The sequence below is a fragment of the Gymnoscopelus braueri genome (assembly GCF_963280865.1).
Source record: "Gymnoscopelus braueri genome assembly, chromosome: 12".
Taxonomy (NCBI): Eukaryota; Metazoa; Chordata; class Actinopteri; order Myctophiformes; family Myctophidae; genus Gymnoscopelus; species Gymnoscopelus braueri.
The window spans coordinates 43,591,185-43,605,879 of record NC_137614.1 but is presented as its reverse complement, the minus strand read 5'-3'; the positions used below and the strand labels follow the sequence as shown (position 1 = coordinate 43,605,879).

At 40.5% G+C, this 14,695-nt stretch overlaps 1 protein-coding gene across 3 annotated transcripts; it reads right to left on the bottom strand.

Annotated features, from left to right (window-relative positions):
- Positions 1–2,712: 2,712 nt before the first annotated feature.
- LOC308097237 (uncharacterized protein) lies at positions 2,713–13,641 on the bottom strand. 3 transcript variants are annotated; one of them, XM_080444906.1, is made up of 13 exons: positions 13,568–13,641; positions 13,133–13,180; positions 12,720–12,998; positions 11,105–11,152; positions 10,190–10,486; positions 9,147–9,176; positions 8,363–8,395; positions 7,966–8,241; positions 7,604–7,864; positions 6,061–6,199; positions 5,680–5,695; positions 2,956–3,187; positions 2,719–2,811 (listed from the first exon to the last, which is right to left on the bottom strand). In XM_080444906.1, exons 1-10 carry the CDS (start codon positions 13,596–13,598, stop codon positions 6,063–6,065), a joined length of 1,440 nt encoding a protein of 479 aa, XP_080301032.1. In that variant the 5' UTR covers positions 13,599–13,641; the 3' UTR covers positions 2,719–2,811; positions 2,956–3,187; positions 5,680–5,695; positions 6,061–6,062. The 3 variants fall into 3 exon arrangements, with proteins under 3 accessions (XP_080301033.1, XP_080301032.1, XP_080301034.1); XM_080444908.1 differs by having other exon boundaries at positions 6,061–6,196; XM_080444907.1 differs by lacking the exon at positions 2,956–3,187 and having other exon boundaries at positions 2,713–2,811.
- Positions 13,642–14,695: the final 1,054 nt, after the last annotated feature.

The following is a 14,695-nucleotide window of genomic DNA, read 5'->3' as shown; positions in this document are numbered from 1 at the left end:
AAAATGTTATCTTTGGTTATGGTCATGACTGTAGTCCCACTTTCCCTTATAAGGTGGCACACCCCTTTCCTGTTCCGGTTAATTCTCCCATAGATTTATTTGATTGACTTCTTCATATGTGTTTCCAGTTCAAATCTGCTTCCAAGCCAATCTAACAAAGCTATAGGGCAGAATGAAGCGGAACACAGAGTCTATAAGTGGCCCTGAAGGCTCATTCAAGATGGTCAGAACGGCCCTATTGCATTTTCTGCTCAGGGTCCCAACAGTCTCAAGAATGGCTCTGCACACCAATGGCTGAATATTTAGTTGTTCTGTCCTTTCTGGTTGTCCAAGGCCACTTGACCTTCTGTATACTCTACAACAGGGGTGTGCATGAGGCCTTTTTGGCCTTGAGATCTACTGTTTTTCAAGGCTGGTGAGATGTACATTCACCAGATGGTGAAAATCATGACCACTTTTTCATTTCATGATAAGCTACTAATTAAAACTAGAATATTTGCAATTTGGGGAAATTGCAAAGTGTGGTTGCGCCGACGCCAGTCGCGGGTCGCGGCCGCCGGGATGCGAGGGAAACGCTGAGAGGAGTACCGTCGGAGGCCGCACGACGTGTGATTGGAATTCGGTGTCGATCCGATCCTGCGTTCGTGATACGTGCCATTTTGATTTTAGGAAATAGGCCCCTCCCACTAAAGAAATAGGCCCCTCCCACAAATGTAACGGCCCAATTATATAGTCACTCCTGAGATCACTTGTATTTCATTTTGAGAGGGTTGATCCCCCCAAAAATCATGTTTTTGCATCAAACGGTTACATTTTGTGCATTTGTGGCGCCCCCTATGGATGAAAGTGGAAATGCTTTTGGGTATTTGTTAAAGGGAAACTTCGCCGATTTTGCTGCCCACAGCGTCAAATTACGTTTTCCGCAGCTTCTCACCTTATGTCCGCACTACATGACTGCAGGTGACTACAGGTGTAGTTCAAATCCAAACCAACCCCCATAGCTCAAAGGACCGGCCCCGAAGGTGTCACCGTAACATTGTTCAACCTTCTTTCCCCACTCGACCACTCCCATTAGCTACCTCACATGTGTACTATCATGGCGTCTGCAAACATATCAGAGTTATACTTTAGTACCCGGACCCACAGGCAGCTATGCGGACAGTGAGGAGCAACAACCCGTCGGGGATGTTTCCTAGTGGAACTGACAGAATGTACACGGACCGTGGACGGTGGACGCTTGTCTCTCGAGTAAGTAAACATGCTGTAAAGTTGCCACTATAACTATAATCTCATGTTGTATCCCTCGGGTAGATTAAACTAGCTTGTGGAGCCGTGGCGTGAACGGAACGTTTGTTATTGTTGACTTTGCCTGTAGTCACGGAAACCCATGTCTTTTTTTTTGGGAACATGACTGTCATGGCGGAACTTCAACCTGGTTTTGGCACTTTCTCCATTCACAACCCTTTCATCTACATAAACGTTCATATTTCAAATATAAAGTTCTTACCCCGTGGCCACAGATGTTACAATTGGAATCGGATGGGTCTAAGTACCTGTATCTTCCGTATTTTTCAATAAAAAAACATTTAAATCCGAATGGTGGCCATTTTCTCTTAGATGTATAATGTATCAGAGTGCAATATACATCCCAACCGATAGGGTCGCGTAATTGAAAGCATAAGGAGAAAATGGCCACCGGTTGGATTAAAATGCTTTTTATTAAACAATACGGAAGATACTGGTACTTAGACCCACCTGATTCAAATTGTAACATCCGTGGCATGAGGTCAGCACTTTATATTTGAAATATGAACGTTTATGTAGATGTACGGTCTGTACATGTAGAAAGTGCAAACACCAGGTTGAAGCTCCGCCATGACTGATATGTTTCAGAGATACTCAGTACATGACGACGTCAGGTCCCGAAAATAGCAGATCTACAAGCTCACAAAGCGTCGCGGACTCGACACTTTGTGAGCTTGTAGGTCTGCTATTTTTGGTGTGCATGCAACTAAGAATAAATTAGGTATCGGATGATATCCATGTAAACTAAATCTAATCTAATGTGTTCTTTCCAATGACAGGACAGAAAGTTGTCATCAGCCTGCAAAAATGAAGGAACTGCAGATGAAGACCTGGGACACTACAGCCATATTTTGTTTTTCCCTAAATAAAACGGTTACATTTACACACTGCTTGCTCTACTCATTGGTATATTCTACATTGTGTAAGCATTTATAATGACAAAATGTATTTACACCCAATTCTATAAGGGTTCTTTTGAACTGTTTCATGATAGGAGATGGTCTTTCATTTGGCAGAATGGTACATAATTACATGACTGTAAGCATTACAGATATAATAGTGAAAAACTCTTGTACATTCTGTTAGTATTTACTTCTACATGTAATCATAATTTTTCAGGGGACCCCAGCACATTGGATTCAACTTTACTGGTCTTAGATACAATAGGCTATAGTAAAACCTAATATTATCCATATACACCAATTGAAAGCATGAAACGGTCTCATTTGAAAAAAGAGAAAAAAAACGATTATGCTGTGTATGACAAGAGTATTTGAACATTAGCATGTCATTCTAAAGTAATGCCCATGTTTTCTATAAGTTTAGTCCAAAGAATATAACTGGAAATGACAGTGAAACATTATGCTCTCAGAAATAAGGAGTCACACATGACATGAGTATGAAACGTTTTGTTTTATTATTATATTGTTGACTATATGCTGCATCTCCATGGATGTCCCGACTCCCAAGTAGAATATGGACGTCACGTCACCAGCACCGGACTGTCTACATGGTGGGATGGAATGTAGACACACAGACACACACGTTTAGTGTTACTATGCTAATTTATACATGATATATTTAGTTTACTATAAGATACAATCAAATCAATACAGAACACAATACAACAGCAGCCAAGACTAGTTTCACCTTGATGGCGCAACAAAGACACGGTGATGATGGGACTGACACCCTGCAGATATAGCAAACTTGCAATGGGTAGGCCTACTGGTCCAACTGTACTGGTTCAACAGAGGCAGATTTCACGTGGTCCAAGAAAGAACATGGCTTCGATGTCGTGTTTTGTGATCCAAAGGTAGACAAAAAAGTCGGAAAAGTTGGAACGTAACATTCATCATTCTTCAGCATTCAGTTGCCAGATCTTGTGAGAGAAATAAGCAACCAGGTATATGAAAACAAGCCCAAAAGAAAATACCTGTGCCAAGAGCACTTGAAACCTAGACATGGGTTATTTGAAAATTGCCGATCTACAAGCTCACAACGCGTAACGATGTGACGCAGTGTGAGCTTGTAGATCTGCTATTTTCCAAAAAATCTTGAGGGGAAAAAAGTGCAAAATGTGGAATATTTTTTTAACATTTTAACAACACATTTTTGGTAGGGTCTCCCTGGCAAATATGTTGGCGCGCAGTGCACAGATGAGGGTCCGTGGAAAAGTACATGAACATGTTTGAGAACCACTGGTTTAAACAACAATCAAAACATTTGGAAACGAGCCCAAATATCTAACTACATTTTAGAAACCAGCCGCTTATAATAAGCAGACATGGCAACACTGGCCAATGTGCTGTATGTGTTTGTTGATGTTGTTGTAGTGAGAACTGGGAGGGGAAAGTTACAATGTAGACCACGCCCCCACGCAGCCTCCTCCCCACAAGGAAGTGCAGTGCCCCAAAGCATTGTGGTCATTGTAGTACCCCAGTCATCCAGTCAAAGTCAAGACTTCTATATTGTTCTGGCCATAGGGTGCAAATTTGAAATTTTGCTACTGTTATCTGCTATATTATAATAGATAATTAAAATATATATTATTAACATTGAGTGACTGCAAGTTCTTCCAGGGGTGAAATGCTCCTTTAAGTAAACCACCCTTGACAAGTGATTCAAATTTGGGATTGACTGGACGTTTCGTTCGTGATTTTTGGCATTTTTTGTAAAACGGGCCCCTCCCACTAACTTTGGAAGCCAATTACGGACGAACGGTAAGGACTATCAAAATTCCGTTTGGATATGTTTATTGCATGGGTCCAGAGATCATGTGTACCGATGTATGTGTCATTTGGACAACATTTGTGGGAGAAGGAGGTAAAAGTGGCGGAAAATCTATCCAGACGCAAATGGGCGTGGCCTATATGGGGAGGTGCTTCCTGACCCAAGGAATCCAGGGGGAAAAAAGATTTTTATTCTACGACCTACGGTTCCAGAGTTATAAGCCAAAACGTAAAGTTGGCTGTTATAGCGCCACCATGATGCCGACTGGGGTAATTATTTTTTAGATAATTTTGCATTAAACTATAAACCTCCCCTCCAAGTGTTGTATCCGTAGCCCTTGCGGTTTCCGAGAAAAAAATACTTGAATGGGAGTTTTTGCATTTTCCCATGCAAGTCTATGGGGAAATTTTATGCACTAATAAATCAATATCAATTAAACAATGTAACCCAGGGGTTCCCAACCTTTCTGTTTCCACGGACCAGCTGACTGTTCATAACATTTCCGCGGACCGGCATGGTTCTGGAGGGGGGGGGTCTCACGCATCAATCGTATCAAAACACAGGAGTTGACTGCCAGTCAATGACGCATCACTGCTATTTATATATTATTATATCACTAAATAATGTTATATCATTGACCTAAATGGAGATATATCAACATGGATAGGGTGATTAAAAAAGGTTATGCCTGTATCAGAAATGACTTTGGACAGGTGGAAAACATTAGTTAAACTGACGCATTACTTTACCTGAGTTACATCTTCTGATAGATGTACTTGAATGTTGACATGAAATAATAATCCTGTTTAGTGTTTCATGAGCGCGATCGTGACAAAATTAGCTACAGATTGTAGCGACGGCGCACGCCAACACATGTTGAAACAAAGGCAAAGATAAAGATAGCAAGGATTCAACAGTGATGTCACTACAGGAAGTAGCACGGACGAAGCCGTTTATAAACCCCAGTGACATCACTGACGAATCCTTGGTATCTTCATGTGACCGACTCAACTTTTCTCCGCTCTGTGGAAAATCCTGGCGAGGTCAAAAGGTTATACATTCACGGCAGGGAAAACTTGGAATTCCCGGCCGCCTTCTCGCGGACCGGTGGTACATGCGTCCGCGGACCGGTGGTTGGGAACCCCTGATGTAACCAATCTCTTAGCAAAATGATAGCATGCGATTCCCGGTGAAGCCGGTCAATTTGACATATGGCACGAGTTTGGGAAAAAAAGACCAGGAGACCTGGTTCTGCCAGACCCAGACTTCACATGACGTGTCAGCCTGTGTCTATGCCCATGTATGGACGAAAAGGGGGACAGACTTTTATGGCTGGGGCCTAAGAACAAAGTGACCATGCCCATGTATGGACGAAACAGGTACAAAGCCTCATGTAAGCCAGACCCCCTGGGTCCGGCAAAAAACACTGTGGGAGGAGCAGCGCGCCAAAATAAAGTTTATCTAGAATAAAGAATGCTGCAGTGGGAGGTACACGTCATCAGGTGCCCCACTTTGATTGGTCGTCCAGTCTCCCTAACCCTGAGACTGGACGGGTCTGTAATTACAATATATTATACTTAGCAGAAAGTAAGTAGAAAACAAGATATTGCCGTCATGTTGATGAATAGACATAGATCTTACCTGACACAACATAGATCTGTAAATACAAAGAGAAAAAAAGGCCTTCTTAAAATCTTTACTCCTTTATAATTGCTGTTGTTATACTCAGTATGTTATGTGGAGAGCTTCTCAGTGATCGTAATCTAGATGTAATCCATGTAATGTAATCTAGATGTAATCAATGTACTGTAAACTAGATGTAATCAATGTAATGTAATCCAAATGTAATCTATGTAATGTAATCCAGATGTAATCAATGTAATGTAATCCAGATGTAATCCATGTAATGTAATCCAGATGTAATCCATGTAATGTAATCCAGATGTAATCAATGTAATGTAATCTAGATGTAATCAATGTAATGTAATCTAGATGTAATCAATGTAATGTAGTAGTTGTCACCTTTAGACCTTTCCTGCTGTGTAGATACACAGCAAGATCAGAAAGATCGTCAGAAGCAGAAGTAGAAGTCCTATGATCACACCCACTACAACATGTAGAGAACTGTGTTCTGCTGCAGGCGGAGGACTGTGTTCCACTGCTGGCAAAGAGAGGTTGTTATAAACTGTTAAAAGGATCCCTGGCTATAAAGCCAAATATGCTTTAATACATTATAATTGCCCTCTCCAAAATGTATTTGTTTATATTTTCCTAATGACAGAAAACTTTCCACAGTGTTTGTGTGAGATGCGCCCCTCCCTCCGGAAGTCTCGCAAGACGTGATTTCGCCCGTGATCAGTTTGTAAACACTACGGCGGCCCATTTGGGACAAAAACACCGTGGACAGTTTTCTGTCATTAGAAAAGGGTATGAACAAATAGATATATATAAAATCACGATAAAAATAAGCGATCTAGAGCATGGACCGTCCGCTCTGGTTTTTAGCTGAGGTGGACTCGGGATGGAGTTATGAACATTTTCTACTGTACCACTCGTCCTAGGATATAGTAATATCATATAAAAGGTTAAAAAAAAACGTAGTCCGGAATTGTCCTTTAAGGCATATTTGGCTTATTACCCAGGGATCCTTTTAAACATGTTGATTAACCGACAGTATAATGCAAGGTTATTTTGATTAAATTTTTTGTTTTTATTTTAATACAATTATTAAACATTGTTCTTGTCTAGTGTCCCCTCCACAACTCAACCATCTGCCAGAAGCCTAACCCTTACCCTACTGCATCATGACCACGACACATGTTTTTTAATTAGTCTTTTGCTAATGAAAAATAATAAAAAAGAATCCAAGACTATGCCAATACCAAACAAAGGTCAAACAGAGATCACTATAGGTTCAAACTGCTAAAACATGTTGGTCCAACACAGCAAGGTTTCAATGGAATATACTTGACTTCCCTCTTGACCTCAGAAGGTCAAGCACAGAGGTCACTCACAGTGTCAGCTGACCTCATCTTTTCACTTTAGTCTGCATTGACTGGTCAGCTGTCATATCAGCCCTAGGGGTTATACAGCAGCTGACCAATCAGTACAACCTTTAGGGCAGTGGTCCTCAACCTGCACATGATTTTGGGGGGCATTTTACCTAATACCTTAAAAAAAAAAGAAGAAGAATGAAATGAAATCAATAAAAGTCTTTACTGCATCAAAAGTAATCAACAACTTTACTATAAAAACTGGTAAAAATAACAAATTGTCAAATAATATAAGAAAGAGGCAAAAAAAAATGAAAATAGCTGATCTACAAGCTCACAACAACTCGCATTGCTATTTTCAAAATATGTGGAAACGAGACAAACTAAATGTAATGCTTCAACTCCTACATTCACCAAGTGCTTGTCAGGGTGGGGGGTCCCCAGCTCATTATGATTATATTGGGGGTCCCGGGTTTCAAAGATTATTCTTTTCTTTTTTTGGGGGGGGGGGTCCCTCATATAAAGGGGGGATCCCTCATATAAAGTGTATGTTTGTGACACAATGATCTCACCTCTCACATCCATCCTGCTCTCTGGTGACTCTCCAAGGCCAGAGATGAGACACTTGTACAATCCTTCATCAGACTTGTACACAGTGTGGATGGTCATCTGTCCTGTAGACCCAGTGCTGAGGAGGGATCCATCTTTATAGAAACCAGCTGGTCGCTCAGAGGATCGTTTACCAGTTGTCTTGTCTGTGTACCAGCATTGCAGAGTGACATCACTTCCTTCCATCACAGGAAGTACAGACATAGCCAGGATCACATCTCCACCTGAACAATGATAAATAACATCAGAATACTATAACAATAGACACTATAAAAAATACACTATAAATAAATAAAAGCACGTATAGGTGATGTGCTGAACGTACCAGTCATAGTGATGTGAACAGAGTTACTCTTTCCCTCTGAAGATTCACTCCAGTAAACACCTGAGTGTGAAGGGAGCATGAGGAAACCACATCCTGTGGGGGTCATCTGCCCCCAGGAAACACCACCATCACCATCACCACACTGTGAGGTTCTTTTATAGATGTTGGTCCTCTTCACTGTCCAGACAGTAGAGTTAGACAGTCTGTCCTCACAGCTCATAAAGACAACCTCACCTGTAAAGATGTGAGTTCTGACAGGACTGAGTCTGAGAGAGACTGTGGAGCAGAGATGGAGAAGAAAGATGATTTCCTGATCATGTTATTGATAATATTACTATCTATTTTTTATTAGTGTCCCATTGATAGTTGTGTATAATGAACGCACAAACAGACTCACCTCTCATCACATCACCGCTGTTCTGAACTTCTGCTGAGAAATGCACCACGAGAGAGAGAGAGAGAGAGAGAGAGAGAGAGAGAGAGAGAGAGAGAGAGAGAGAGAGAGAGAGAGAGAGAGAGAGAGAGAGAGAGAGAGAGAGAGAGAGCAAGCTCAATTAGGCTACTTTTCTTAAGAAATTAACTTCAATATGAATGTCAATATCAAACTCAACAGTTACTTTTCTTTTAAATTAAAGCACTTGATATAATTTATAGCAAAATAAAACCAAACGGTGTATGTTCCACAGAAGTGTTAATTTTACCATTAAACCTCAATATCAATATCACATGCATAGAACAAGACTTTTGTTTTAACGTGTCAGTCAACTAAACAATGTTTAGAATGTTGGTGGATTTTAATTCATCTCTGCCAGTGCACCTCAAAATAATCCAGTTTACAGGAATAATAAACCAAACGCACCCTTTCCAAGATCTAGTGTTTTACTGTAATCTATTTACTGCTCAGTGATCTGCTCTGTTGTAGCACACACGCGCACGCACGCACGCACGCACGCACGCACGCTCACAGACACAGACACGCACGCACGCACGCACGCACGCACGCACGCACGCACACACACACACACACACACACACACACACACACACACACACACACACACTGTGGAGCAGAGATGGAGAAGAAAGATGATTTCCTGATCATGTTATTGATAATATTACTATCTATTTTTTATTAGTGTCCCATTGATAGTTGTGTATAATGAACGCACAAACAGACTCACCTCTCATCACATCACCGCTGTTCTGAACTTCTGCTGAGAAAAGCACCACGAGAGAGAGAGAGAGAGAGAGAGAGAGAGAGAGAGAGAGAGAGAGAGAGAGAGAGAGAGAGAGAGAGAGAGAGAGAGAGAGAGAGAGAGAGAGAGAGAGAGAGAGCAAGCTCAATTAGGCTACTTTTCTTAAGAAATTAACTTCAATATGAATGTCAATATCAAACTCAACAGTTACTTTTCTTTTAAATTAAAGCACTTGATATAATTTATAGCAAAATAAAACCAAACGGTGTATGTTCCACAGAAGTGTTAATTTTACCATTAAACCTCAATATCAATATCACATGCATAGAACAAGACTTTTGTTTTAACGTGTCAGTCAACTAAACAATGTTTAGAATGTTGGTGGATTTTAATTCATCTCTGCCAGTGCACCTCAAAATAATCCAGTTTACAGGAATAATAAACCAAACGCACCCTTTCCAAGATCTAGTGTTTTACTGTAATCTATTTACTGCTCAGTGATCTGCTCTGTTGTAGCACACACGCGCACGCACGCACGCACGCACGCACGCACGCACGCTCACAGACACGCACGCACGCACGCACGCACGCACGCACGCACACACACACACACACACACACACACACACACACACACACACACACACACACACACACACACACACACGCAGAGACACACTCACACACACACACATACACACACACACACACACACACACAAACACACACGCACGCACGCACAGACACACACACAGGGACGCAAAAATACCGTTAACACCATAAACATGGTGAGGTAAATACATAAATAAACTAGAAAAAGTGCTCCTCGGTGCACAGGTCTCCACCAGGTCAGGTACGTTATTGTGGCCTCCTGGTGGCGCTATAATAGGCCAATGTGAATGTAACGGACGGACAGGACACACGGACGGACGGACACACGGACGGACAGGGTGCTAAACATACTCTCTCGCCATGCCTTTCGGCCTGGTGGAGACAATAAAAGCATGTAGGTGATGTGCTGAACGTACCAGTAGGCCTACCAGCAGTGATGTGAACAGAGTTACTCTTTCCCTCTGAAGACTCACACCAGTAAACACCTGTAGATGAGGGGAGCATGACGACAATACATCCTGTGGTGTTCCTCCTCCCCCAGGGACCAAAACCAACACCATCATCATCACCACACTGTGATGTTCTGTTATAGATGTTGGTCCTCTTCACTGTCCAGACAGTAGAGTTAGACAGTCTGTCCTCACAGCTCAGAAAGACATCCTCACCTGTAAAGAACTGTGATCTGTCACTGTCAGGACTGAGTCTGAGAGAGACTGTGGAGCAGAGATGGAGAAGAAAGATGATTATTATCTATTTCTTAATAGTGTTCCATTGATAGTTGTTGATGGGTCTCATTTTGTACCATTTTCTTATGGATATAAAGTGTACCATTTTCCATTTGTATGTGTTAATATGGTTAAAAGTGTCAGTGCCTCTCAGGCAGCCTGCAACGTTGTTTTGGTCTGATGGGCTCCTTCTGGTATGTCAACAATATTAGATAGCAGGTTAACCTCGTTGCCACACGGATTTGTTGTTATAAACATAGTGCATAAATGATACCCCAACCTTCGTTGCCCAGGAAACGGAGCCATTCGAGACATAACTGACAGCTGACGTGATGACGAAAGGCATAACCCCACGTTATGTGTATAATACTCTGTATCTCTGTTTTAACGTCAGAAGAATATATCTGGAACCATGCTTTTCCGACACTTGTAAGATCTCTTCCCTGGAATAAACCCAAATACTATTATAAAATGTTTCCTTCCTCCGTTTATTGATGTAATTAATTATTATCTGATCGATAGATATGGACTGGTATTTACTAGGTAAAATAAAGCTATCAGTTGTGTATGGTGAACACCTGGTCAATAGAAGACAAACAAACTCACCTCTCATCACATCACCACTGTTCTGAACTTCTGCTGAGAAAACCACCACTAGAGAGAGAGAGAGGTGGGGGAGAGAGAGAGAGAGAGAGAGAGAGAGAGAGAGAGAGAGAGAGAGAGAGAGAGAGATTTCAAGCTCAACAATTAGGCTACTTTTCTTAGAAATTACAAATGTGTAAAAAAAAACACTTCAATATGAATTGAATGTCAATATCAAACTCAACAGTTACTTTTCTTTTAAATTAAAGCACTTGATATAATTTATTGCAAAATAAAACCAAATGGTGTATGTTCCACAGAAGTGGTAATATTACCATAAACCTTCAATATCACATGCATGCAACAATGACTTTTGTTTGAAATTATATTAAACATAACTATAACTGTTCTGTTACAGTTGTTTATTTCATGATTGTGTTTTGATTTAAAAAGATGTATTTCATTGTTTTCTATGGCAGGTAGTGTGTCTTTAAGAAAGACAGGAAGTGGGTTTCAGTTTTGTCATGTGACACAAGTCATGTGACTTCAATCAGGAAGTGCACGAGATTCCATTGCAATGCAAAAACGCTCATGACACATGCAGAGCTCTTGTGTTTTGTAATCTGCAAACATCTGCTCAAATCTTCTCCTAGTCGTAGCATCGTTGGTATGTACAGTATTGTCTTATTTTCACCAGGTCTATCATTGTGGAACATTATTTTTGAAAGAAAGAGACGTTTTTGTGAAGTAGTTGTAAAAGGCCTGTCAAGATATTCTTGGTCTAATAATTCTTAGTGTTATGCAACAACATTTGGTAAGGTGGTGTTGTGCAGTTTACCTTTGATAGTGATTTTGTTGTTCATTTATTGTGCAAGTATGTAAATGCAACAGTTAAAGGAGTAATTTAATTGACGTGTAATATGTTTACATTAAGCATAGTTTTTGATTATGCTTTGGTCTGCTTTCAGTTTTACCCTTCTTTTCGTTAATAAACCTGTGCGGACAAAGAGAGAATGTCTCCAGAGTTTTGATGAAGGGAAGGCGTTTATGCTTACTGCCAAGTTATCTACTCTACATAACGAGGGCGGCACAATAACTATAACTATAACTCATCCTCAAACAAACTATCCTGATAATTTGTCAGTCAACTAAACAATGTTTAGAATGTTGGTGGATTTTAATTCATCTCTGCCAGTGCACCTCAAAACAATCCAGTTTACAGGAATAATAAACCAAACGCACCCTTTCCAAGATCTAGTGTTTTACTGTAATCTATTTACTGCTGATCTGCTCTGGTGTAGCACACACACACACACACACACACACACACACACACACACACACAGGTGCGTGCGCACGCACGCACGCACGCACGCAGAGAGAGAGAGAGAGATTTCACGCACGCACGCACGCACGCACGTACGCACACACACACACGCACAGTCACACATACACACAAACACACACTCACACACTCACACACACACACACACACACACACACACACACACACACACACAAAGGCACGCAAAAATACCGTTAACACCATGAACATGATGAGGTTTTAACATGAAAGACTCTTTAAGAGACAACTAAATAAATACATAAATAAAGCGCGTAGGTGATGTGCTGAACGTACCAGTCATAGTGATGTGAACAGAGTTACTCTTTCCCCCTGAAGACTCACACCAGTAAACAGCTGTGGCTGAAGGTTGCATTATTAGGACAATACATCCTGTGGTGTTCCTCATCCCCCAGGGAACACCGCCATCAGCATCACCACACTGTGAGGTTCTTTTATAGATGTTGGTCCTCTTCACTGTCCAGACAGTAGAGTTAGACAGTCTGTCCTCACAGCTCATAAAGACAACCTCACCTGTAAAGAAGTGAGTTCTGTCAGGACTGAGTCTGAGAGAGACTGTGGAGCAGAGATGGAGAAGAAAGATGATTTCCTGATCATGTTATTGATAATATTATATCTATTTCTTATCAGTGTCCCATTGATAGTTGTGTATAATGAATGCCTGGTCAGTAGAAGACAAACAGACTCACCTCTCATCACATCACCACTGTTCTGACCTTCTGCTGAGAAAACCACCACTAGAGAGAGAGAGAGAGGATTTTCAGAATCATAAATATTGTAGTTATATTTGCACTTTGTTTGTGTTGTTGACATTAAGGTTAACATTATAGTGTTCATTTTAATGTTAACATGAATGCTAGTTAAAGTGGAGAGAAATAAATTAATACAATGTTGAAGGTAAATACAGTACCAGATATTCCAGCTCTCAAATGAAAGTAGCATTTTTCACCTGCCTTATCAAACTATACTGTTGAGAATAATTAATTCCACACTCGTCTAATACTACATGACTGTGTTAACCTTAATTGTTTTTTTAATTCTAACCCTAACATTAAAGGACTCACACCATGAAATAAGTGAATACACTAATAGTACATATTATTATGTGTTGCTATTGCACTCACAGAGTAGAAAGTAGATCAATGTTAACTCCATCCTGTGTTGTTGCTTCTCACTGACTGACTGACTGACTGACTCAGTGTTAATGACAGAGTTATAACAGTGACAGATCTCCTACTGCTGCTGTTGTGGTGAGAAGGAGGACCATACACTGAAGGAAGTGGTACGCTGTCGCTGATGCACTTATTTCCTGCCGGCCGGCTGACCGATTCTTCAAAATAATGCTGGTATCATCATAGAAATGGATATGAGTGGTTTTCAGATTAAAATCCACACAAACTTCCCCTGCGTCACTCCTCAGTGTGAACACCCACCATGCACAGGGCTGTTTTTTATGCATAGGCAAGCTAGGCTAATGCTATCGTCCACATTAATGGTCAAAAACCTCCTAACTCCACTTGAGCTGTATTTGGGTAAAGTGATGATAATATAAGGACACATTTTATTTTATTTTATTTTTTATGTCTAAATTTGTGTATGTATTTGTGTATTTTTTCCTTTCCTTTTTCTGTCTCGGGTTTCCCTGTATATGGCCTCTTATGTGCATTGGTGATCTCACCTGTTTCCGTTTTCCTTAAAAAATAAAAAATAAATTGATCAAAATAAAGAAATAATAATACAAATAATGTAAGGACATTCAAGTATCTGACAATGTATAAAGTCATCACACCAGCTTTGATGAGACAGTGTTGTGGTGTTATAAAAACATATTTTTTTTAAATCCTGAAAAATAAAAACAGTTTCCTGTAAAGTATAATATGTCCAAAATATATAACCAGCCATATTATAGCTGGTTTCTGCCCGACAGCAGAGATATTAAAATAACTCAGCCAAACATAGCTCCTACAGATAACGTGGCAGTTATACATTATCAGTAAATAGCAGGTGGGCAGCAGGGCTCACAGATCAACAAATTCAACCGCCAACACAATTAATCTACTGTCACCAGTGGTGGAAAGTAACTAAGCACAGTTGCTGAAGTACTGTACTTAAGTAATTTTTGTAGGGTATTTGTACTTTACTTGGGTATTTCCAATTTCCAATACTTTTACTTCTACTCCACTACATCTCGGATCCAATTATTGTACTTTTACTCCACTACATTTATTTGAAAACTTTAGTTACTAGTTACT